The sequence below is a fragment of the Canis lupus genome, chromosome 33, assembly GCF_011100685.1.
Source record: "Canis lupus familiaris isolate Mischka breed German Shepherd chromosome 33, alternate assembly UU_Cfam_GSD_1.0, whole genome shotgun sequence".
NCBI classification, from domain to species: domain Eukaryota; kingdom Metazoa; phylum Chordata; class Mammalia; order Carnivora; family Canidae; genus Canis; species Canis lupus.
In genome coordinates this window covers 23,822,333-23,847,674 of record NC_049254.1, presented here as the reverse complement: position 1 = coordinate 23,847,674, position 25,342 = coordinate 23,822,333, and the positions used below count along the sequence as shown (strand labels likewise).

Genomic DNA, 25,342 nt, shown 5'->3' with positions numbered 1-25,342 from the left:
TGTCCAACATGGCTGCTGGAAAGTCCAGTCTGTGAAGATAATAGAGGTGCAGTTAAGGGCCGTCTATTGAACTCAGCACTCTCCAAAAAGTGGCCACTACATACAAGGTAGACCGCCCACTCCTGCAGTGACATGACTGTTGAGTAGCAAGGTGGTTACTGGGTGCTAAAACAAAACTTGAGACCAACTTAGAAACAGCTGGTTCGGGATGCCTGGGTGGCTCAGTGGTTGAGTGACTTGCCTTTGGCTCGGGGTGTGATCCTCAAGTCCTGCACTGGGCTCTCTGCCTGGAGCCTGCTTCTCCTCCCTCTTCCTGTGTCTCTGCCTCTCTCTCCGTGTCTCTCATGAATAAATAAATAAATAAAATCTTTGGAAAAAAAGAAAAAAGAAACAGCTGGTTCACAGATTTCACAATCTAACCCAAAGCCAATGAGCCTGCCCCTCCCACTCTCCCACAGGCTGCTCTGCTCTTGAGACTTTTTATGAGAGATGGTGAGAGATGGTGAGGGAGGGGCTGTGTGCTTTGTCCTAGCCACACTCTCTGAGGTGGCTGACAAAAAGGGACAGCAGAACCAGCTTCCTCAAGTTATACATAACATCTACACATCCCCTGCTTTGACTTAAATACTGCTGGTAATGAACATCAGCTAGATCTTCCAGCGAGTAAAAGGAAGTTGGAAAGGGGATTGCCTCTGGTATATCACCCAAAGAAAAGCTGAGCAACTTGCCATTATTTTGGAGACAGCAAGAAAGGAACATCTCAGAACTGGGGCCTCATCCTTTGACGTTTTGTTTTGTTTTGTTCTAACACAAGAAAAAAAAAAAAAAGAGGAGTTATCCTTCAGCAGGTAAGTACATTTACTGTTATCTTCATATGGGATAGCTTGATAGGGATAGTTACCAACAACCCGACTGCTTTTTAAATAAACATACTATCACTTCTATCTTCAAGATGCATACTTCCAGAAGATCCTGCCTGGGGTCTCATTCTTACGGGGGGCTGGGGCTTCCCAGCTTGGTTGGTGAATCATCAACAGAGTTATGGCTCAAAAAATTCTGGTGAAGAAGCAAATGCAAACTAATCCTGATTAAAATGGAGTGTGGCTAATAAAATAGTCAAGTGTGGCTGGAAAATGAGCTCTGGGGTGGTTCCCAAAGAGGGGTCCTGAATGGCTTCTGAGTAGCATTGGACTATGTCTGTGGTGGCAACCTCAGAAGATCACAGTGGAGCACGACATTCATTTTCAGTTCTAAATTTTGTAAATTTACAGAAAAAAAAAACAGCTTCCTCATGCGGTATACGTTATATAAATAAGTATTTTTTGTAATACATCTTTTCCCGTTTTACAAACAGATTTCTGTTGATTCAGATCCTCTGCCAGTTTAAGACGTATTCCTCGCATGGGGTCTTTAAGAATGGAGGTACTTCTTTTACGTTAATGTGTTGAGAAGGAAGTAGTTTTATAATTTCAGTCCTGCCTTGGACGAAATAGGATCTCACTGGTGCTATGTGTTTCTTGGTATGTTTTGAAGAGGTTCTGAATTTTGGCTAACTGCTATTGAGGACTCTTAAAATCCTCTGTCCTCTTACCAAAGTCTTATTGTCCCCATTAAGCAGAACAATTCCATGGGAGACCTGCGGTTAGTTTTGGGAACATATACAAAACAGGATCACCTCCTCGGAGTTCCCCCAACCTTTGCTTTGCCCTTGAGATTGTGTGGTTTAGAGAATGCTCAGATTAAAAGCTTCTGACTCATTTCAGGCAGACAACCAGGGAGCTTTATAACCCACATGAGGCCAACCTTCTTTCCTGGGTGATTTTAATTTTTTTCCTTTTCAAGTTGTGAAAATAAATCCACAATCTTTTATATTCAGGAGTTTGGAGACCCAGGTATACCATCCATGGTGTTTTTGCAAACATCATAGGAGAACCCTCTGTGTGAGGCAATTGAATTGTCTTCTGCTCCTGCGTGGCGCTTACTGGGAGGTACCCAGGTTTCACTTGGTTTGAAATTGTTTTTGTTCTCTACCCTAAGCAGCAGAAGCCATGGATTACACAGCGAAGTGGAGAACACCACCACTCAAACACCCATATCTCAAGGTCTCTCAGCTCTTGGTGCTAGCTAGTCTCTTTTACTTCTGTTCAGGTAAGGAACTTTCAGGAACTTGACTCAGTTTGCTGCTTCAGGGTTTAGGAGGTGGGGTTTTCTGTGTTGTCCCTCTCTGCCACCCTCCAGGCTGGGCTTCAAGGGCTGGATCCAGGGGGCTGTTAAGAAGAGTGGGGCTCATCCTGCTGAAGAATGGTTCTGACTTTATTTTTAAAGTCAAAACAAAAGATCTTCTTTCTGCTGATCAGCATGCCACCTTGTTTCTCCCAAGTAAAGAGAAGGCTTTGGCTTCAGCACAGCTTGGCTTCACAGCTCCTTGTCTTACGAGCTGCTCACTTGAAGTATGTCTGCACTGCAGGCATCAACCGGAATGTCTAAGTGTGAGGGACGGAGGAAGAGGGACGGGAGAGGAGTTTGGGTGCTGGATTACTGGCCTACAGTGGTGCTAGTAGTACATTTTCTGTCCTGGGCTGGAAAGCCTGCTATTTTACACGGCTGCTGAACCAAGAGAACCATGACTTAAGTTTTATAATTTATGCATCAGAAATTGTATATATTTTACACTTATATGACATTTGCAACAGTTCTAGTTTTCTTCTGGGAAGCTGGGGGAGCTAATGAATCTTCTGAGAGAGTCCAAAGAATTTTAAAATATTTAGAAAGAAATTTATACAGGCTTCCTAGAAATATGTGTGTATGGGGGGCGGGGAAAGTACCGATGAAAAAGAGAAAGAAAATATAAAATTAAAACTAGGGTTTTAGCAATTATACCAGGGAAATTAGTCAGGGGCAAGCAGAAGGAGATGATCTTTGAGCTAAAGAAAAATATTTAGGAAAGCACTTTGTCCTACAGCTACATTCAGATTTTATTATTTCTGTACCGAGTCGACAAACAAATCCATGAGCAACTTATGTTTGAACACCTACTATGTACTCAAAAACTGAACCTGGGATTCCGGCCCTCTAGGAGATTTGAGTGTGTTAGTTGAAGAAGGCAAAACTAACCTACAAGCAAGTGAAGAGCAGTGCAGTGTCTGGTCCTGACTGTGAGGGGCCAAGACCTGGACAGATGGGGCCAGGACGGGCTAAGGCAGCTGGCAGGCTTTATGGTGGAGGATGGGTGATGGTAGGAGAATTCTGGGTGGGGCAACAGCACAGAGGCACAAAGGTAAGGATGAGTCTGGCACAAGGGTTCTTTCTTTTGTTTACTCATATTAATTCAACAAATATTGAGCATTTCCTATGTGGAGGATACTTTTCTTGGTCCTGGGGACAAGTTGTGAGCAAGACTGACATGGCTTTTGCCTTCATGGAATTTACGGTCATTAGGAAGAACATGAAAATTAATCAAAGAAACACTCAAATGAATGTACGAAGGATGTACAGTGTCTTTCTCTGCCAGAGAAGAGGGTGGTTAGAGTGAGTTGGGTGAAGGCGGAAGAGCCACACACGAAAGAAACAGAGGAGAGGGGAAGTGAAGACAGTGGACATGGTGGGGTAAGTAGAGGCAGGGACCAGACTCCACAGTGCTTAAAGGCCATGGTCAGGAATCTGAATGTTGTCTGGAGGGCAGTGGGAAGCCGCGGAAGGGTTTTAAGGACTGACATGGTCTATACCAATGCTGCTCACACGTCAGGTATACATACCAATCACCTGGTATGTTGAAAGCAGTTTCCAGCACAGGGCAATGAGGAGAGGAGACTCAGTATGATACTATAATGGTGGATACGTGTCATTTTACGTTGGTGAAAACCCATTAGATGTATAGTGTCAAGAATGATCCCTAAAGTAAACTGCAGACTTTGAGTGGTAATGATGTGTTAATGAAGGTTCATTGATTGTCCCAAATGTACCCTCTGGCAGAAGATGTCTAGGGAAGGGGCGGCTGTGTGCACCAAGGGGATGGAGTATATGGGAGCTCTCTTTACTTTCCATTCATTTTGCTGTGAACCTAAAATGCTCTGAAATAAAGTAGGCATAATTTTTTGAAAAATACGTTTCTGCTAGGGTGGGGCAGGGAGGGGCCTAAGATTCTGCATCTCTAACAAGCCCTCAGGTGATGCCAATGCTGTTGGGCCACAGACCTTCGGTTTGAGTAGTAAAGCTCTGAAATGATGTTTGAAAAAAGAAGTGTTGCTAAAGCATAAGGAATGGCCTGTGGGGCTGCCAGAGGGATTGTGTAAAACCTGTCAGGAGGCTATCTTAGAGAGCTTTGACGAAGTGACTGGAGTCAGAGGGAGATGTGGAGACTGGAGAGTGTATGTGTGGTGTAGTCTCAGGGAGGGTTTGGCAGACTGGGTGCAGCTGGGAGCTGCATATGGCCTGTGGGAGGCAAGGCTGGGTGAGATCATGGAGGCCTTTGCTTCAGGGACAGGGATTTACCACACACCCTCCTCTCCTGGTCTGGGCCAGGAAGCTGCACTCCGCCTATCCCCACCCATTGCTGCCCAGGACAGGTGACCACTTTGTCCTGAAAAGGGAGGGGATGCCTGAACTCCTCTCCACTTCTGGTTTGGTCTGTGGAGGTAAAGACACTGGACTCACGTACTCCAGAAACTGGTAGTTATACAGCATAGGGTCTAACAGGTCGCTCTCAGGGGGGCCGACATGGGCAGCTTTCTCTCAGAAGTGGGGCATTTTCAGGGAAGCACAAGTCTAAGGGAAGGGGAGAGGCCTTTGGTGGTTGTGGGCCAGGGACACAGGAAAGGTGTTGCCTGCATGTCTATGGCATGAGGGAGACTGAGCCAGAGGGAAAAGAATGCCCCCAGAGTGTCACAGAGACTCTTCCTGTTGTCCTGTACTATCTGAAGGCTGCTAGCCAAGGGGTCCTATGAGCCACGGTTCTTGCTGTGTCCCTGAGCTTTTTGGAGACTTAAATACCATTTGGGGACATAAAGGATCAGATTTATACAGTGTGTATAGGCTAGGTCTCAAGAGGAGAGAAGTCAGAAGTGGTGCAAAAATCAGGTGACGGGTCTCAAATCTGTCAGCTGCTGGAGAGCAGATACCTATTCTCCTTGTTCTCCCAGCACCAAGCCCAAGGCTCACACAAACCCCATGGGTGCTGGTTAATCTCATGCAGAGCACTTAGAAGTGTCCCAAAGGGTCCCTCCCATTGGAGGGATATACACAGCCCATTAACAGTAGATCTCTAGATGATGGGATTGATTATAGATATCTTTTATGCTTTCCTGTATTTGCTATTCTATGAATTTAACATGTGTTTCCCATAGAGTCAGAGAACACCGTTATTTCAAAAGCACACTTAAGCCCCAGTGAGATAACACACATCACAGCACATGGGGATATGAGCTGCTCTGCCCAGCTCTGGGCGCTTGGCTCAGTCCAGTCATCAGCCGATTACCAGATTGATTCCGCCCTATCCTGGGTGCCATTCAACAAATCATGTGCTGTGAATGAGAGGAATGGCCCCATTTAAAAATCTGTATGGTGTTTTATAGTTAGCAAAGCACTTTTACATCTGGGTTTCATACAGTCCCCATGATAATTCCATGAAATCTTAGAGGAGAATGTATCATGCCCATTTTGCAGAAATTCCCAAGGAACCAACTCAATCAAGGTTATGATTCTAATGTGTAGCAGATGGAGCCAGATCTCATCTCCTAATGCCTAACCATGCATCCAGCAAATATTAATTGAGCACCTACTATGGGCCAGTCCTTATTCTAGATTCTGCAGGTAGAGCAATGAACTAAACAGATAAAGCCCCCACTCTCATAGCCTCAAAAGTAACTAGTGCTAGAGATGAGCTTGAAGAGAAATAAATCAGGACAAGGGACTAATGAGCAGCAGAATGGATAAGGTCTGGGAGGGGGTGCTGGTTAGGGAGAGTACCAGACAAAGGGGATCCCAGAGCAGAAATCTGAGGAAAGCAAGGAACTGGGCTGTGTGAATGCCTGGCGAGGGCACTGGTACCTGTCATGTGCCCAGGACAGCAGAGGCGTGTTATGTGGGCGGAATTCTCACACCCACTTTGCTAGGTGTCCCCATCTGTAAAATGGTGAAGCAAGGTCAAAATTCAGCTGGGTTTAGGCAGTAATACTCAGATTTCAGGGACCTGACTCTCCCCTTCAGAGCCACTGAAGCAGACCAAACCCTTCAGACAGCTTTCAGTTATCTGTAAATGCAGCAAGCCTGAGTATGGAAGCCGGGTCCTGGTGGAATTTCCAAACTGCTCAGAAGATTTTTTTAGTTCCTCTTTTCAGTCTGGTTCTTCTTCACCATGAGTGTGTGGTGAGCCGATTTCATATAGGAACATTAAGGATCCCATTGATTTTTACTGACCTTTAGAGGAACACCCACACTTCTCCTCAGATGGCTGGACAAAAACTCCTTAAGAGTCATCATTGAAAGTAGCTCATTTTCAGTTAAGATTCCTCTTTTGCTAATGTCAAAATCCGTTAGAAATTCTGGATTCTTTTTGGGTAGGAACCAACAGATCATAGGGAAATATCCTATTTAGAATCCCAGATAAATGAGCTGATTTCTGAAGTCGTATCTGCTTGGCCCATAGCAAGACCAGGGTCCTGTGTATCTGACATAACCCCTGAGGGCAATGAAAGGACCAGAGGGTAGAAGTTGGGAGCAAGAGTTGGGAAAGAGAAGAAAGGAAAGTCTTACAGAAGACTTGTATATACTCAGGATTTTTCCATTTATATCATTTAACTGAATTTAATTTTACAATGATCCTGGGAGGTACATATCATACCCTGAGGAATCAGATTAATTAGCAAATGGCTGAGCCAAGTCAATAGGAATCCATAGTTTATGCTCCTTATACCTATCAGCTTGCTTCTGCTGTATCTTTTTAAAGAGAGTTAGGGTTATTTAGCTATTATATGCTCCCCTTGAGTATATCTTTTCATGGCTACCCTTTTTTCAGATATGCTGCTTAAAGCTGGGGTTGGCAACATTTGGCACAAGTGCTGAAAGGGGTGCCTTAGATCATTCTGAGTTACTTTATATTGTTGTGAAGATACTGCCAGCACAAAACTCATTTCTTAAGTGAAGGCCTGAAGAATGGCTGTTGAGATAGAAAGGGGCTAGTGCTCCATGATCCTACCATAACGAGAGAGAGGAACTGGAGACTTGATCTCTAGATAGGGGACCCCTCCCAACCCCAGCCAGGGGATGCTGTGTGGCTCTGGGGGATGTGGGGCATGATGACACGATACTGTCCGGTGGGGGAGGCAGTGGCTACTTGTGAAAGATCTTGGGCTTGAGGGACTCTGCTTGTAGATCAAGCCCAGGATAGGAAGAATGACCAAAAAAATCAGAAGACAGAGTCTGACAGTGGGGAGTTTGGTGCTACCGACAAAGGCTTAGGAGCTAACAAAAAGATGGAGTTTGGATGCTGAAATGTTGGTTTTCTGAAATACACTGATAGGAAAATTGGCAGAATATTTTAAATGGGGGCCAACTGTTACATGGATTACAGATAGTTGAAAGAGATAAAGATGAGATATAGATAATTTAGGGTCACAGAAGAGGATAGAAATAGTCTAGAGGTGTAAACTATACCTTGTCTGGTGGGGATGAGGGGAGAATTCAGCCTGAAGTTATGAGGTCAATCCAGGTCTGGGAAGAAAAGGACTCTGTTTCTCAAGGCAGAGCTCAACATTGGGGTTTGGCTGGGGTGTGGGTGGTGTTGGCCTGCTGTTCTGGAACTTGGGCCTAAAAAATTGGGGAAACCAGTTAACTAGGAAAGTGGCCTGAAAGGTCTGCACCAGAAATTGTAAAGCTGGGGCAGCTTCCTAAGAACCTTCCAGAAGAACACCAAAATGAATGAACTTGGACATCCCTTCAAGATCTCACATTCTAGTGACTTCCATATCCCCCATCACGGCTGAGTACATTGTCTACCCATAGTTGGCATTCATGTGCTAGGTCTCTTAAAGTCCTTCTTCTGGGACTAGTGGACCTTCTCCCCCACTGTCCATAGACATATGAATAGAAAAGAAGATGTGATATATATATATATATATATATATATATATATATATATAATCATTTGCTTATTATTCCTTAAAAAGGAAGGAAAAGGATTCTGGCACATTCTAAACCATGAATGAACCTTGAGGACACTATGGTAAATGAAATAAGCCAGTCATAAAAAGAAAGTGCTCCATGATTCCAGTTATATGCAGTATCTAAAGTAGTCAAATTCATAGAAACAGAACATTGAGTGGTGGTTACCAAGGGGTTGGGGGGATAAAGAAAGGAGAGCTGTTTAATGCATACAGAGTTGCAGATTTGTAAGATGAAAAGATCTGGAGATCTGTTTCTTAACAACGGGAATATACTTAACACCACTGAACTGTACACTTAAAAAATGGTTAAGATGGTGTATTTTACAATTTTTTAACCACAATAAAAAAAAGCACTGGGGACTAAAATTATCAAAATCAAACTGAACTCTCTGATCATGCATAGCCACTAGATACAACACCCTGAGTTCTGTTATTGCCAACTCTGAATTCCTGCTTGTGCAGGACTCCATATTTAATAGACATAAAATCCTTTCTGTTTGCCTCTCCTTAGGCATCATCCAGGTGAACAAGACAGTGAAAGAAGTAGCAGTACTGTCCTGTGATTACAACATTTCCACTACAGAACTGATGAAAGTTCGAATCTATTGGCAAAAGGATGATGAAGTGGTGCTGGCTGTCACATCTGGACAAACGAAAGTGTGGTCCAAGTATGAGAATCGCACCTTTGCTGACTTCACCAATAACCTCTCCATCGTGATTATGGCTCTGCGCCTGTCAGACAATGGCAAATACACCTGTATCGTTCAAAAGACTGAAAAAAGGTCTTACAAAGTGAAACACATGACTTCGGTGATGTTATTGGTCAGAGGTCAGTGGGATTTTTCTGATTTACTATAAACTGGCAGATTCTTGATGCCCTTAAAGATATATTCCTATTGATTAGGTTGAAAATCTTACCAAAGAGGGAGGTATCTTCGTTTAGGGTTAAATAAATCTGTAGTTTTACAATAAGCCCTAACTGATTCTCAAGACATCCTGGAAGTATCTATTAGTGTGCATTTCTTGCATTTTGACCATCCAAATTCATTACAGTCATCCTGGCATTAGAATGACCTATAGTGCCTTCTGAATCATAAAGGGATACACTTGATTTAATGTAGCTGTACTATTAACTGCACTTTATCCAGTAATACATTCTGTGAAAGTATATTGAAAGGTATAAGAATAATGCAGGCAGAAATATTTATCAAATAGTAACTGAATGCCTATTGCTATGGCTATTATACTATTTATATTTATTATTATATTTGAAGCTCTCATCTAATGGCTATTCCTACAAAGTTAGACACCAGAGGATTGGGTACATAATTTATGTCATGGGAAAGAAGGATAATTCATAAATCAAAGCCCTGCTTCTATATCTACTGCGACAGAAAGCATTTCTTGGGTAGGAAGGAGCCTTGTGTTTATCCCAGGTGATAGGACTAGTGGTTACTAATATACCTTGAGCCCTTGCTGAGAAATGATAGCCCTTGACCTTTCCCCCATATTTGAAATTTAACCACGTTTCATTTTCTTCCTGGACACTTGGGCCTTTAGTGGAAACCGAACTTATTATTTAATAAAAGATGATCATTAACCTTGATAACAGGTAATGTAAGTGGATCCTTGGTGAATTCTTCACTACTCTTCCCTGCTTTGTTCTTCAAAGAACAAAGCTATGTTGAATCTTTCACTATAGCATCCAAATCACACCTAAAGCTTAGGAGGTAAGCCAGTTACATGGGATTACCTTAAACCTCACTCTGTGTATTCCCTACTCATGGAGAGAACAATGATTATGTGATGGTGTGATTTTAGGGGTTCTACAAAGCCCACCCTGTCCAAAATTCTGACCCACATTGAATCCTAGAATTCCCACCATTATTGCTGGAACTGTTACCAAATGCTGACAGTTTCAGCATTTTCTCCCCCTATAAGATCTCTGTTAAAAATGAAAATGTTACCTGGGGGGATAGCAACACAAACATATTAACCTATATTAGTTAATTGCATTAGATATAGGCAATCCTCTAACAATGCCCAAAAGGAAGTAGACTCAGGACTATGTACATTTTGATAGAAAGATAAAGAATAAACCCCAAGAGGGAGAAGCAGAATTTCAGGAAGGGCAAGCCCTAGTAGCAGACTACAGCAGGAGACCGAGGACAGCTAAAAGGGCAACACAAGAGTGCTGGGGGCCTTGAAAGGGCCAGGAGGGGCTGGGCACCAAAGTCAGGTGAGTGAAGACAAAAAGGGAAACTTGGCCTGCTTAATTTGACTCAGAACCAACCAATTCTGATTTTTCTATTTGCATCTATTACAATAGTGCTTCTGTTGTGTTAAGGTCTCTAAGACTCCCTTGAGGATCTTGTTAAAACACAGATTCAGATTCAGTAGGTGTGGGGTTGGATCTTGGATTCTGTACTAACAAACTACCAGGTGATGCCTGTATGGCTGCTGAGGACCACAGTTTGAGAAATAAGAAATTAATCACTTATTTGCTTAGGATGATCAGCTGTCCCATTTTGCTAGGGACTGAGAGGTTTCCTCAGACACCTGAGACTTTCACCAGGTTTGGCACTGAACAAGTTGGTTTCTCTACATTTGCTAAAGATTGCAAAATGATACAATCAGCACAGCAGTATATAAAAGCCTCCATTAACCAGCATTTGGGGAACTAGCTATCCTAGTTAACAGGTTAACTAGGGTAACAGATTTTTACCTTTCTAACACACGTGCACCTTTTCCTTTCCTAATAAGATATTTTTACCCTACCTATTAGGAATGGTGAAAATGTAGGTTAATGCATTAAAACGAGACACAAAGGAGTAATTCTTTGCTAGTTTAGTCTCATAAGGCCTTAACTGCTGTTACTTGACATGGATCATCTCACTGAAGGAATAGAAGACAGCTAAGGCTGTGCTAAGCCTTGCCAGACCTTGCAAAGATGGTTTCTAATATACAGAATATTTTAAAATAGTCTCGTGGTTAAGTATCTCTCAAAAAAGCAGACACAGAAATGAACGTGAACCATAATTTAGGATATGGGTTACTTGGATTTGCTATTCCAGGCTATATATAATACATAACGTTGTTGTAAGAAACAAAGGGAATATTCTTTCCTAAGATTTTATTTTGTGGGCCTTGAACTCACAACCCCGAGATCAAGAGTTGCACGCTCCACTGACTGAACCAGCCAGGCACCCCACAAAGAGAATATTCTTTCTTGATGTCAGCTACCACTGTAATGATTTGATCTTATAAGACAAATTGCAAGAGTAGGAAATGTCAGCTAAAAATGGCTCAGGAAAATGTCAAACTTAATTTAGAGACAGGATTGATTCAAAAATGGTGACTTCACCTCCTACCAAATGCAATTTTTTCCTTTTCCTGGCAGTTTTGTCACTTGTCATAACTTCCCCTTTCTCTTATTATTCACAGTGCTACTGGGTGGTTTTGGAAGTTTTCGCTGGGCAACTTGATTTAAATGAGGGCACTCATCTAAGAGAGTGCAAGTTTAAGACCCACTAACTCAGTCTATTAATTAATCTGCTCTGTGTCCGGCTCTGTGCTTCATGATTTCTATTAATGATGTCATTTAATCCTTACAATTCTGGAAGGCCGGTATTATTATCCCTATCTTACAGATGAGCAAACTAAAACTGAAACTGATTAAGTAATTGGCCCAGAGCTAAAAGGCAAAACTGGTCTTAAAACCTGTTAGATCTTGGCCAGCCTGTGCTTCAAAGGAAATCTTTATTAATTATGTATGTATGATTCACAGTTGTTCTTTCAAAAACCCCCAACTTTCTACAAAAGCTCAATCCTCATGAATGGCCTCGGCTTTGCATCATATGTCTTGTGACATGACATCCAAGTGGTACAATTTGTTTGCACTATGAAGCTTTCAAAATAAATTCTTAAAAAAATGTTGGTGACCATTATGCTATATACTAATCTCTCTGTGGAACTCTGAATTGTAAAAAGAAATCTAACTGGATGGGATGAAGTATGCGGGGCTTGGTTCCCCTCACACAGGCTGAGAAGCATAAATCTCTTTAAGCCTAAGAATAAGGGAAAAAGTGGGTTCGGGAGCTTTTTCCTGTGTTCTCGGTAGTCATTTTCACTATGATTTATTGTGTTTACATTTTAATATCTTATTGGGGGTCAAATATACAAATGCAAGAGTGCCTCAAGTATCTTGGAGGAATGCTAGGAAGACCCCTCTGTCCTCGTAATGCACACAAGAATAGCAAAGGAGTCAGTAGAGTGGTTGAGATTATAGGCTCAATATTATGCAGTTTGGACAGAGGTTTATCTTACTAAAGACTACCTTTAAAAAAGGAAGGGAATCCTAAGGAAAAATTTAGAGTAGTGGTTATCTCAAGTGTGGGAAATAGGGGAGACAATGAAGGTGAGACCAGATGAGTAGATTTACATCAGATACAGTCAATGTGCTAGCTTTCCAGTTGAATGGTGGGCTCACAGGTGTTTTTTAGCATATTAATTCATAAATAGATAAATAAGAGAACCACTTTGTATACGTCAAATATTAGGAAGAGAGAAGAAAAGAAAGACAAGGGAAGGGAAGAGAAGATAAGAAAAGAGAAGGATATAGTATCAGAAAAACTTGAATTCGCTTCCCAGTTTTGCCATTTACTCATTGTGATTTCTTTCTACTTCAATTTGATTATTTATAAAATGGAAACCATATTAGGTTAAATCAAATGAAGTTGTTGATATTTGATCTTTCTTTTTCTTTTTTTCTTTTTTTCTTTTTTTTTTTTTATTTTTTTTTAGATATTTGATCTTTCTTGATGTACATCTGCTTTGTAGGGTTGTTGTAAAGATGAAATGAGGTAGGGTCCAAGATCTAACAACATCAAGAACTCAATACATTTGTCTGTTTTTCTCTTCATCTCTTACAAATCCCAAATACTATGCCACTATTTATTCACAGAGATCTACCTCTTTCTCTAAGTGCCCTTCTACCTGCATCAAAAGTGATGAAGAATTGGGGCGCCTGGCTGGCTCAGTTGTAAGAGCATGTGGCTCTTGGGGTCATGAATTCAAGCCCCACATTGGGTGTAGAGATTTCTTAAATAAATAAAAATCTTTGACAAAAAAAGTAATGAAGAATTGACATACCCAATTCAAACCAAAGTAATCTTTGGCTTACACATAACTATTAATGATTTATGGGAAGTTGCAAATTATATCTAATTTTATTATTCCTATTAAAGCTAGATAATTTATTTTTTTAAAAAGCCCTTGCCCAATCCCCACCCCAGTATAATATGTACTTATATCCTTTTTCTTTCTTAAGCTGACTTCCCTGTCCCTAGTATAACTGACCTTGGAAATCCATCCCATGACATCAAAAGGATAATGTGTTCAACCTCTGGAGGTTTTCCAAAGCCTCACCTCTCCTGGTGGGAAAATGAAGAAGAATTGAATGCTGCCAACACAACAGTTTCCCAAGACCCGGACACTGAGTTGTACACTATTAGTAGTGAACTGGATTTCAATATAACAAGCAACCATAGCTTTGTGTGTCTTGTCAAGTATGGAGACTTAACAGTATCACAGATCTTCAACTGGCAAAAATGTAAGTAACATTGTTCTGAGGAGTTTCTACTGTGTAAAATCTAAAAAGAAAATAACTCAGCCAGATACATTTTGGAATTATGTATGTTAACTTTGATAGCATTTCTTGTATTTTTAGACCCATAAATGATAATGAAGTGATATTGTGACTTGTTAAGGTCACTGTACAGGTATGGCCATAATGTTACTAATTTTATTTCCTTTAATAAACCTTCTAAAACTGAGACATCCAAAAAAATGTTCTCCATCAAGTAGTCAGCAAGTATTATAACAATATTGTTGATACTGAAAGCACTAAAATTTGTCCTTCTTTTGACTTTCCCTCAGGGTTTTGGTACTTTCTTTTTGGATACCTCCTTCCCGTCATCCCATGGCATCAAATCGTTGCCTTTTGTGGGTGAATGTGCCTTTTAGAAATTACTGGTTCAAAAAAAAAAAAAAAAAAAAAAAAGAGAAAGAAATTACTGGTTCAGGGACGCCTGGGTGGCTCAGCGGTTGAGCGTCTGCCTTTGGCTCAGGGCCTGATCCTGGAGTCCCGGGATCAAGTCCCACATTGGGCTCCCTGCATGGAGCCTGCTTCTCCCTCTGCCTGTGTCTCTGCCTCTCTCTCTCTGTCTCTCTCTCTCTCATGAATAAATTAAAAAAAAAAAAAAAAAGAGTTACTGGTTCATTCAGAACCAAATCTGGTAAAGAAGGTAAATGACAAACTACTTGAGGACAAAGCCTGAAAATAGAGGACATTTTCCCCAAATACCATGACCAAATACTTTGCCCTACAGATAGTAAATGTACAGAATTTTCTGTGCCTAAGAGATGAAATCATTTGAAAATGTACAATGGAATAAGTTGAGCTTATATTAATTTATGCATGTTGAACCCAAAATGGGGGAACACAGATACTTGAAATAAGTGTCTAACTTGTGGGACTGATTGTATGAAGACCACCAGGCCTCTCCTCCACCCCCCAGACCCACTCTTAACAACACATTTTGTGGCTACATAGTAATAAACAATATACTGAATTTTATATATAGTGGCACATGGATATATAATATATAATATACAGCATGTCTTTCTCTTATCTGTACTTGTAGTAGAAGAGATATTTTAGATGGTCTAGCAGATCATTCTAGTGAATGATTTGCTCTAGGTCTTTCCATCTTGAAGTGGACTTGTTCATTATTTTCTCCAGTTGGTAATGAGATAAATTTCCTGGGGAAATTAGTTCAAATACAAACACAATTTTGACATGATTTTTAAATGTTTATTTATTTATTCATGAGAGACACAGAGAGAGAGAGAGAGAGAGGCACAGACACAGGCAGAGGGAGAAGCAGGCTCCATGCATGTAGCCTAACGTGGGCCTCAATCTCGGGTCTCCAGGATCACACCCTGGGCTGAAGGTGGAACTAAACTGCTAAGCCACCCAGGCTGCCCGACATGATTTATTAATAGCCCAAACTCATTTCTTTCAGTCATCTTTTATGTGTTCTAAAAAATTTATAAAAATGAGGTTGGAATCATGTAGTTTATTAATTCAGCATTAATTTTCACCTTACTATCATTATTTAATCAATTTTAGATTGTCATGAGTAAGGTAGGGATTTGCACACAAAATAGTAATAGCAGCAGCTTCAATCATCTTATTTTGGACATTATATTTGGAATATGAGTGTATATGATATTTTAGGAAAGGAATTGGCAAATATTTTCAGGAAAGGGTCAGATAGTAAATACTTTAGTCTTTGTAGGTCATATGGTCTCTGGCAAAAACTCAATTTTGCTGTGATAGCATGGAAGCTGCAATAGACAAGACATAAATGAAGGATATGGCTGTGTTCCAGAAAAATTTTATTTTTTTATTTTTATTTTTTGAAAAATTTTATTTTAAAAAAGAGGCAGTAGGCCAGGTTTGGCCTGTGTACTGTAGTTTGCTAACATATAGTAAACAGAATGTAGCCCATTCAAATAAAAGAATGGAGCTCTTATTTAAAGATGATTTAGACACCCAGTTTTAATCTTTTCCCTGATATGCCTTCTCTCAATTCTTCCCTCATGCTAAGGATGAACAATATCCCTTTTCAGTCTAATGAAAAATACTAGCTCTTTGCCCTACATTTACAATAGTTAATGGAAAGATGATTAAGTGTATGGGTTTATTCATTTCTTTGTTCATTCAATCTTTATTAGTTATCAAGTAGATACCAAGCATCTTGCTAGGTATGATAGAGAGCTTTAATATATAAATACTTCAAATCTCATTAATTGAACTACAGGCACCATTTTTTCCCTTTTTTTTAGGGGTGGGGAGGGGCAGAGAGAAAGGGAGAGAATCTTAAGCAGGTACCACACCCAGCGTGGAGCCAGACATGAGGCTCGATCTCAGCTCTCACCACCCTGAGATTGTGACCTGAGCCAAAACCAAGAGTCAGATGCTTAACCAAACTGAACTGCAGGCATCATTTAGAGTCTAAAGCAAATAATGCATTTGTGGGTGGTCAAGAGCTGGCTGCATAAACAAAAATTAGGTGTATAGTTCATAGCAATGTTACCAGACATGTGAGTAAAGCTTTATATAAATATATTTACATAAAAATATTTACATAGGGGCACCTGGGTGGCTCAGTCAGTCAAGCGTGACTCTTGATTTCAGCTCAGGGCATGATCTCAGGGTGGTAAGATGGAGTCCTGTGTCCAGCTTCCTGCTGAGTGTGGAGCCTGCTTAAGATACTCTCTCTCCCTCTCCCTCCCTCCTCCTGCTCGTGTGTGCCTTTTCTCTCAAAAAATATTTATATAAAGCTTTATATAAATAACCACTCAAAAAAAACCCCCAAATTTATTAATTAAACAGATTTGGTCCATGATATTTTTAGTCTGGGCCTGCCAAATTGGTTAACCCTTGATATACTGGAAGACGCATGTGTGTGCAAGGGAGTGAATCAGGGAGTCCTACTCATGGTGCATCTAGTATGCTATATGTGCAGATGTCCCCACATAACTCTGCAATTAGAATTCTGAGTCTGTTCTGTGGTGCGTTATTAGGTTCCTAGTTGGCATCATGACAGAGCCAGTTTGTCATTACTAGTTCCCCCTTCTTTCTCTCAAACATATATCCTCTTTCTAGGCTGAGGGAGGCTTGAGGATGGGAGAATGGCCTCTGAGAGGAAGGCAGGAATGAGTCAGAACCTGTGACACTTTTAGACTCACAGTATAATAGCGAGAGCCTCCTTGTCATTCTGGTCTGTAGAGGCCACTTCTGGTGATCACTCACCTTCATGCAATGTGGTGTTTTAGAGGAAAAGAAAAAAAAAAAAAAACTTTCCTTAGTCTCTAAGTGGGAGGTGCACTAAAGTCAAATATGCATTTTAGAATAATCACTGTGGCACAATGTGTAGGAGTTAGTAGAGCCCAGGAAACCAGAGGCAGGGGACAGAGAGAGAGAGAGGGAGAAACCAGAGGCAAAGGGACCAGAATGGAGACAACCAAGTGGGAGAGAAGAAAAAAATCTAAACTAAGGCAGCTGCTGCATGGGATTTTGGGAAAAGGAACCAATTGCAGAGTATCCTGAATACAAAGTAGAAAGTCCATAGAAACCCTTCACTCTTATTTGGGTAACTATGGTATTGCTGTTCACTGAAATGGGAGAATATAGATGGAAGATATGCTTTGGAAAGAATATAGTGAGTTCATTTTAAATCAGGTGGAAATGCTGGCATCCATCCATCTAGCTGGCAGCTAGAAAATCAAACCTGGAGTTCAAAAATACAGGAGACAACAAATGTTGTAAGGATGGGGAGAAAGGGGAATGAATCGTGTCACTTACACTGTTGGTGGGGATGCAAACTGGTACAGCCACTCTGGAGAACAGTAAGAGGTTCCTCAAAAAGCTAAAAATAAAATACCCTATGATCTAACAATTGCACTGCTAGGTATTTACCCAAAGGATACAAAAATGCACATTTGAAGGAGTACATGCATCTCGATATTTATAGCAGTAAATATATATGACAATCCATTGAATACTACTCATTCATCAAAAAGAATGAAATCTTACCATTTGCAATGACATGGATAGAGCTAGAATGTATTATGCTAAGTGAAATAAGTCAATCAGAGAAAGATAAATGCCATATGATTTCGCTTATATATGGAATTTAAGAAACAAAATGGATGAACATATGGGAGGGGGAAAAGAGAGAGAGAGGGAAACAAATCACGAGAGACAACTACAGAGAACAAACAGGGTTTGTTCAGGAGGGAAGGGGTGGGGGATGGGCTGGGTGGGTGATTGGTATTAAGGTGAGCACTGGGTGTTATATGTAAACAATGAACCACTGAACTCAATTCCTGAAATCAATGTTGAACTGTACATCAACTAACTAGAATTTAAAAGTAAATAAACAAACCCAGTACTTTCTTTGTGACAATGCCTGTGCAATATTTAAAGTAAATCAATCTGTAATTAAAATGTGCATTTTAAATAAAATGTATGTGTCTAAGGGGGACAAAAAGAAATGAGATCAGAAATATGATATATGGATTTAGAAATCAGGTGGTATTTTAAACTTTGGGTGTGGATGATGACATCACCCGAGAAGCTTGGGGCCAGCGAGAGGAGAATGGGACCACAGACAGAACAATGGGAAGCAGCAATATTTAAAGAACAAGAAGAGGAAGAGCCTATGAAAAAAACTGAGTCACAACAAACAGAAACAGAAGAAAGTGCTGTCATAGAAGTCTAAGGAGGAGGAAGTTTCAGCTGGGCCAAATGCTGATGAGAAGTCCAACAAACTAAAGACCAAAATTTATCCTCAACGCTTGGTAGTCAGAAAAATGAAAAGCGCTTAAGTTAGTAAATGTTCAATATTTATTTGTAAACTATTCCAGAGAAATCAGAAGATGAGCTGCTAATATTCAGTCTGTGCCCGGGGCCCTTTCTTCAGATGCTGTTTGTTGCTAACTATTCCTCAAAGGGGTTGAAGAATAAACAATGTAGCTGCTGCTCCTAATCAGGAGCAACAGACAGCAGTCCCATATATCTGTCTACTCTCCCCCCACATCCTTCCTTGTATCCCCTGTGGTCTCTCCATTCCCTGTGCTCAACAGCTGAGAGCCAGTTTTGCAGAGCTCCCTTCCAGGATGACCCCACTAACATTTAGCCACATTTACTCTTAGTTCTTTGTTGGCCTCTTCTATCTTTCCAGAAGCTTTAGGATGGATGGTGAAAATTAAATGTGCATCTGAAAATGAATGCAAAATAGCTCCTGTAGCTTTAGGCAGCTACTGTAAGGATGGTGTATATGTGTGTTAAAAGAATATACTAAAAGAAAGGGAAAAGGCATGACAGAGAGAAAAATAAGATATAACATAATGTTCTAGATAGATCTTATTTTTCTGTCATGCCTTTTCCCTTTCTCTTAGTATATTCTTTTAACACACATACACACTATAATTAGTAATACATAGTAATATCAACTATAAAAGTGAGATGTAAATACAAGACAAAATATTTTTCATTTTTATTTTAGAAAAAGAGAGTGCACACACGAGCAGGGGGAGGCACAGAGGGAAAGGGAGAGAATCCTTAAGCAGACTCCCTGCTGAGTGCAGAGTCCCATGTGGAGCCCAATCCCAGGACCCCAAGATCCCCGGAGTGAAAACCAAGAGCCAGCTGCTTAGCTTAACCAACTGAGCTACCCAGCAGCCCCAAGAAAAGAATATTTCTAAAGTTATCTTCTTAGGATCTCTTTTATGCCAACTTAATTCGGCAAATGCAAAAGTTCAAAATTTCTTTTTCACTTTTGATATCTGACATTGGATATTAGTTGCCCATAAATATGTGTCTGATCAAAGAGTTCCGCAAGAAAAATGCTAGCAGCTGCCTAGTGGAGGGCTGAGCAGAGAAAGAAGTGAAAAAAATACTCTCTACAGTTGTGTTAATATAAAAGGCATAGAATACGGTAGCTGGAAACACGTTAGAGCTGACACTGTTCTTTTCCCTCAGCAGTCGAGCCACACCCTCCCAATAACCAGCAACAGCTCTGGGTCATCCTGATCTTAGTAGTAAGTGGTGTGATTGCTGTGATCACTGCCATTACAGGAGGCTGCCTAGCCCACAGTAAGTACTATCATGCTATCATTCTGACCTCAATTTCTGGAAGCCCAAATTCTATTGGTATGTGTCAGCACTTCTCTGAGGTTTTAGTGTCTTCTTTACTTGTCTCACCAAGTTCTACTCATTCACTGGACAGGCATTTCAAGGACACCTACTATGTGTTCAGTTCTCTCCTAGGCACCAGAGTGACTAACAATGACTCAATGCCCCCAAGACACATTCTACTTTAGTCCATTTCCCCCCCCCCCCAACTTTATATTTTCTTGGAAGCGCTGGGGCTTGCAAACTAATTTGAAAACACTTCTGATGCAAAGTGGTATTCTAATATTTGATTTTCAAGTGAAGGAAAGTCAGAACGACAAGATTTGAGGTCAAGAATCATTTTCTTGAAGGAAGGTAAGATGCACTGATGACACTGAGAAATTACATGGCCACAAGTGATTTTACCAATTCTCAATTCCTCAGAATACATTTTTGGATAAGATAAGGAGTGGCTGAGGAAAGAAGAGATATCTAGGATGTTTTCCCTACAAGTTTAAATTTTTGGCCTTACACATATGCTACCCTCTATCTCTGTACTTAAATGAAGAGGAACTGCTAGGCCAGAGCTGAGGCCATAGTCACCATGAAGAGGCACCAACCTTTCTTGGAGTAGAAATCATGTACGTTGAACAAAGAAAACTGGAAGACCACCACCAGCTGATTTTCCCAAACTTCTGCACAAAAACTGTCAAGGCATAGGGAAGTCACTAAAACTCTTTGCTACCAACAACCCAACCCCACAGGTAGGGTAAAGAGGTCTGGTGGTTTGAGGATGTTTTTGATACAGACTGCCCAGCCTTACCCATCGAACTAGATTTTTTACTCTTAACACTACTGACTTTTGGGACCAGATAAGTCTTTGTTTAGGGTTCTAATCAGTGCATTGTAGTTTACTTAGCAGCATTTCTAGGCTCTACTCACTATATGCCAATAGCACCCCTGCCTCAGTTATGACAACCAAAAATGTCTCTATTACATTACAAATGTCCCAGGAAGGGGTGGGTGCTGGGCACAGTTAGAAAAAAAAAAAAAAAAAAAAGGAAAAAAGAAATCTTCCTGGTTTAAGAACCACTGATCAAGTTGTAAGCCAGTGAAAGCTTGCTGAAATATATGGGCACAATTTTGGGGAAACTCACCTATCTAAATCTTTATTGTTTGTGCGTGTCTTCAAGGATCTGCTGCAAGATGGAGACAGAGAAATAGGAACAAAGAGGACATGGACCTGGAAAAGATGTCCCCTATAAACATAGGATCTGCCCAAGCATCTGTATGAGCAGAACATCTGGAGGTAACCTCTAGCTTTTCTCTACCAGAATGGAATATAATGAGGCACAGTATTTTCTTCCACTCAGCACCAGATTAAACTTTTACCTACTACCGCACCTTCTCAAAAACCTAGTTCAGGTTACTCTACACAGATGATTGAGATCTCGCCTTTCTCCCCACAGAGGATTATAACCTCTCACTTTGCTCTGCCATTCCACCATGTTGAAATGTCCCCTTCCTGTCAGTCAACTCAGTGTCTGTCCTTATCTATAAAACACTACTGTAAATTCATCTTGAAGTAATATTCGTGGCCCAGCTGCTTATTCTGATCATTCCTTTTCCCCCTGTATCCCTCACTACTGATGGACACAGATTAGGGTCACTTACTGGTCACTCTGTACCACCCTGATCAGTAATGTCCTCATTGGTCTCTCTGCCTCTTACAAACAGAGTCATCCTACTAAACCAGTAATAGGCAAATTTCATAAAGAATCCCTTCTCTACGTTATTTTCCCACTCAAAAACTCAGAAGAGACCCCAATGCCTACAGGAAAAGTTTCAAGACTTTTAACTTTCCATATTTCAGTTGGTCTCTTCAGTATAAACGTTCTCAGTTCTTTGAACTACTCTCCACATGGTAGTTTCCAGAAGCCTTATGTGAACACCCTAGATGTCAATAAATGGGAGTCCAAAACTTTATAGATATGGTCTAATTCTACATATCTGAAATGTTCTGTTAAGGAAGCCTAACATAGCAGCAGCTTTTTTGAGTCACACTATTAACTTATATCAATTTTGTGTTATTCTAAACTACCCAGGCCTTTTCATGCAAGAGAAACATTGGAATCCAAGAGACTGATACTAGGTCCAGGGTGGTTTATAGTCTCCATAAACAGTTCCTTTTTGACTTAAGAAGCTAGGGTGAAAATGCATAAGAATTGAGTCTGCAATTACCTTTAAAAAATAAAAGGAAATGAAATAAAACATCTGAGACTTATATAATAGGTAATGTTTTACAAAAACATTTCATTTTAGTCTTATAAAAATATCTGTGAGCAAGATCTTTATCTCCATTTTATAGGAGAAACCTGAGGCTCCCTCCCAGAGGTTGAGTGGTTTGCCTAAGGCCAGGCAGGGAAGGAACAAAGCCAGGACTCAAACTGGGTATTAAGACCGGTTTCTTTCATGGCACCATAGCAGCCTAGGCACGTTTCCCCCATAGTAGTCTTCATTTCCTATCATGTTTTCTTTTCAACTTCTTCAGGAGGCCCTTTCAAGGATGTCTGCCTCAGTTCTGCGATTACCTAGAACTTCCCTGACTTTCCTTGTTAATAGTCCTTTGCTCAGTCAGCTGGTACCTCATATTGAAGCCATGGGTCTGGTCTTCTACGTGGCCGTCTTGTACAGTTCAAGCAGTGCTGCCTTTGAACTGCTGGAGTATTGCTATCTCTAGTACACAGCATTCCGTCCTGGGGTTATTTTCATGTACCATGCCTTATATTCTTTTTTTTTTTTTTTAAGACTTTACTTATTGATGAGAGACACATAGAGAGAGGCAGAGACATAGGCAGAGGGAGAAGCAGGTTCCATACAGGGAGCCCGATGTGGGACTCAATCCCAGGACTCCAGGATCATGCCCTGGGCCAAAGGCAGGTGCTCAACCACTGAGCCACCCAGGCTTCCCTATATTCTTTACTAAATTGTAGGCTTATTGAGAACAACCATGCCTGATACATTTATTTGCCTCATATGTAGAAGAGTATTAACTTGATCAATAACATTTGGTTGCTTGATGATTGCTGGTGCTTAATATTTGCCTGATATTTCATGTAATAAAATTCTCGAAATTCTCCCATAATTTAATTTCTTTTTATATTCTTTGGCCATAAATAGTAGTATCTACAGCATCACCTCAATTTGGGAGCACTTTTATGGTAAAAAATATAAAGTTTTAAAATGCTTTCCTTCTTTGGGAATTTAGAGTTTCAAGTATTCGTTTATTTTTTTGTTTCCTCAGGTCCCACCTCCATCTTAGATTGACCTCATCTTTGAATTTCCTCAGATGGCCAGGATTATCCCACCTTGCACTTCATGCATCTGTTCTCTAGGAGCCTGTTCATTTCAGTGGCCCTGCAGAAAGTGACCAGAGGAATATGGTGGGGACATAAGTAGCTCTCTGGTAGCCTTGGTCAAAGAATTGTTCAGGCCTGGAAGAGACATTCGGAAAATACTTGTCTCATTAATGACAAGGACATCAAGGCCTAGGGGGTGACCTGAATGATAAAGGTCTGAGCTAGAACCCAGATTTCCTGTCTCGGGTGCTCTTTTCCATCAGTAGTCCGGCTCTGTGCTATTAACTGGTGTGTACAGGTGTACACACCAGTCAAAATGCTTCTGGAAAAAGAGTATGTCCAATGTCAGGTCAACTTCAGAGACTTCATCTGATGCAACACTAGAAGGTTTTGTGTTGCTGTCAAAAGCAATCTGATGCTAATGTGTGGTAGTATGATGGTATATATACCAATATGAGAATGATGGAAAAATTACTGGGGTTTACTCAGTATCTCATCTTTCATTGTGTTCTCCTCTGTTGCTTTCCCACTTCTCCATCAGGTTCTGGAGAAAGTAGATCTATCCAAAACTAATATCTGCTGACATGTAAGATGAATGACTTATATACCTCAAAGCGATAGTCACGTTGGAGAGGGATAGGTTGGTTTAGAGAGTCACATCCTACTGGTTCATATTGGACTGATAATCTCCTTAATGGCTTTATGCTAGTTTAAACTCATTTATAAAACATGAGAAAGTTCTCATTTAAAATGAGATAGGTTTTAATTGTATATTACTAAACAGATATTACTAAACAGTAGCTGTCCTTAGAATTTGATTGAGGTAATGAAAATAGCATTCCATAGGGTTTCCCTAGATTCCTCAAGTTGCTCTTCCTCCTTGGTATTTCTGATCCTTCTGACATCAGCAGAGAATTAAAAATAAAGAAGTGGCCAACTGCCGTTCCTGTGTCACTTACTCATGATTCCTTTCTCTGAAGTTGTCTTCCATAACTCAGTGGACCTGGAGGTAGACCTGACTGGAGGAATCAGACATTCTCATTTGAAAATTTGACGTTGGACAGCAAGTTGGCCAAGTTTCTCACATGTAGCTGGGTTTACAATGTTTAATTTTGGCAGCTATCAAGGGACCAGATTATGCTATATAGTCTAAGGAGCAGAAGTACAGTTTTAAATGGTTGCCCTCAGAACAAAATCACTGAAAGAAATAAAAGTTGGAGACTGACCTGAACTCAAAGCAAAGAAACAAAAAAAATGGGAACTGCTGCATTTAATTAAAATTAATAATCCTTAGACATGCTCAAAAGGAGACCTCAAGAAGTAATCACAAAATAGGACACATCTAGGAGACAGCTTATTTATACTTAAAATAAATTATATTACATTACTTATTACATTTGATAAATGTGTTGGTACTATTTTCCAAAGAATTATACTTTTATTGATATTTTTGTGATATGAATAAAATTATTTTTAAAACCAATCATCTAGTTTTATAATTTCTAGTTGGAGAATTTAACCTATATGTAGATGTGAATAAAACAATAACTAATTGCCAGTTGTCAGCAATTTATGAATGGGATAATTAAGAAAAACATGTTTTATGGAGTGTGGTGATAACGTGTAAATCATGGTAAAAATACACTTGTGCAGAGATTCTTCTATCCTTATAATTACTGATATTTGTTGTTCTATCTATCATCCCCTGTGCACCAGGGCATTGTGCTATGCTTTTCATTTCATACCCATCCTGAGGTAGATACCATCTCATTGGACAGAAGAGAAAACTGAGACTTAAAAGTAAAATGGCTTCGTTATATAGGTCACATGGCTGCAAAGCTACATGACTGGGATTTCAAGACAGTGATGTCTCCAGAACCCTTGGTTTTAGCCACTATATCCCACAGCTACACAAACCTGGTTTCTGAAAATAGTTATTTTTAGAGCAGGAACTAAAAACAAAGAGGTCTAACACTGAAACAAAGTACTAGCAGTCTTTACCCCTTAGTACACTTAAAGCAGTACATCCCCACCCCCCTCACTTTATTTTAATTTTTAAAGATTTTATTTATTTATTT

General features: G+C 40.4%; 1 protein-coding gene across 1 annotated transcript; it reads left to right on the top strand.

The window, feature by feature from the left end:
- Positions 1-518: 518 nt before the first annotated feature.
- On the top strand, positions 519-24,747 carry CD80 (CD80 molecule). Its single transcript, NM_001003147.1, is given in 7 exon segments — positions 519-848; positions 2,041-2,148; positions 8,671-8,988; positions 13,489-13,770; positions 19,774-19,887; positions 21,099-21,214; positions 23,210-24,747. Coding segments are annotated over 5 exon segments (915 nt in total). The 5' UTR covers positions 519-848; positions 2,041-2,048; the 3' UTR covers positions 21,200-21,214; positions 23,210-24,747.
- The last annotated feature ends 595 nt before the right edge of the window (positions 24,748-25,342 follow it).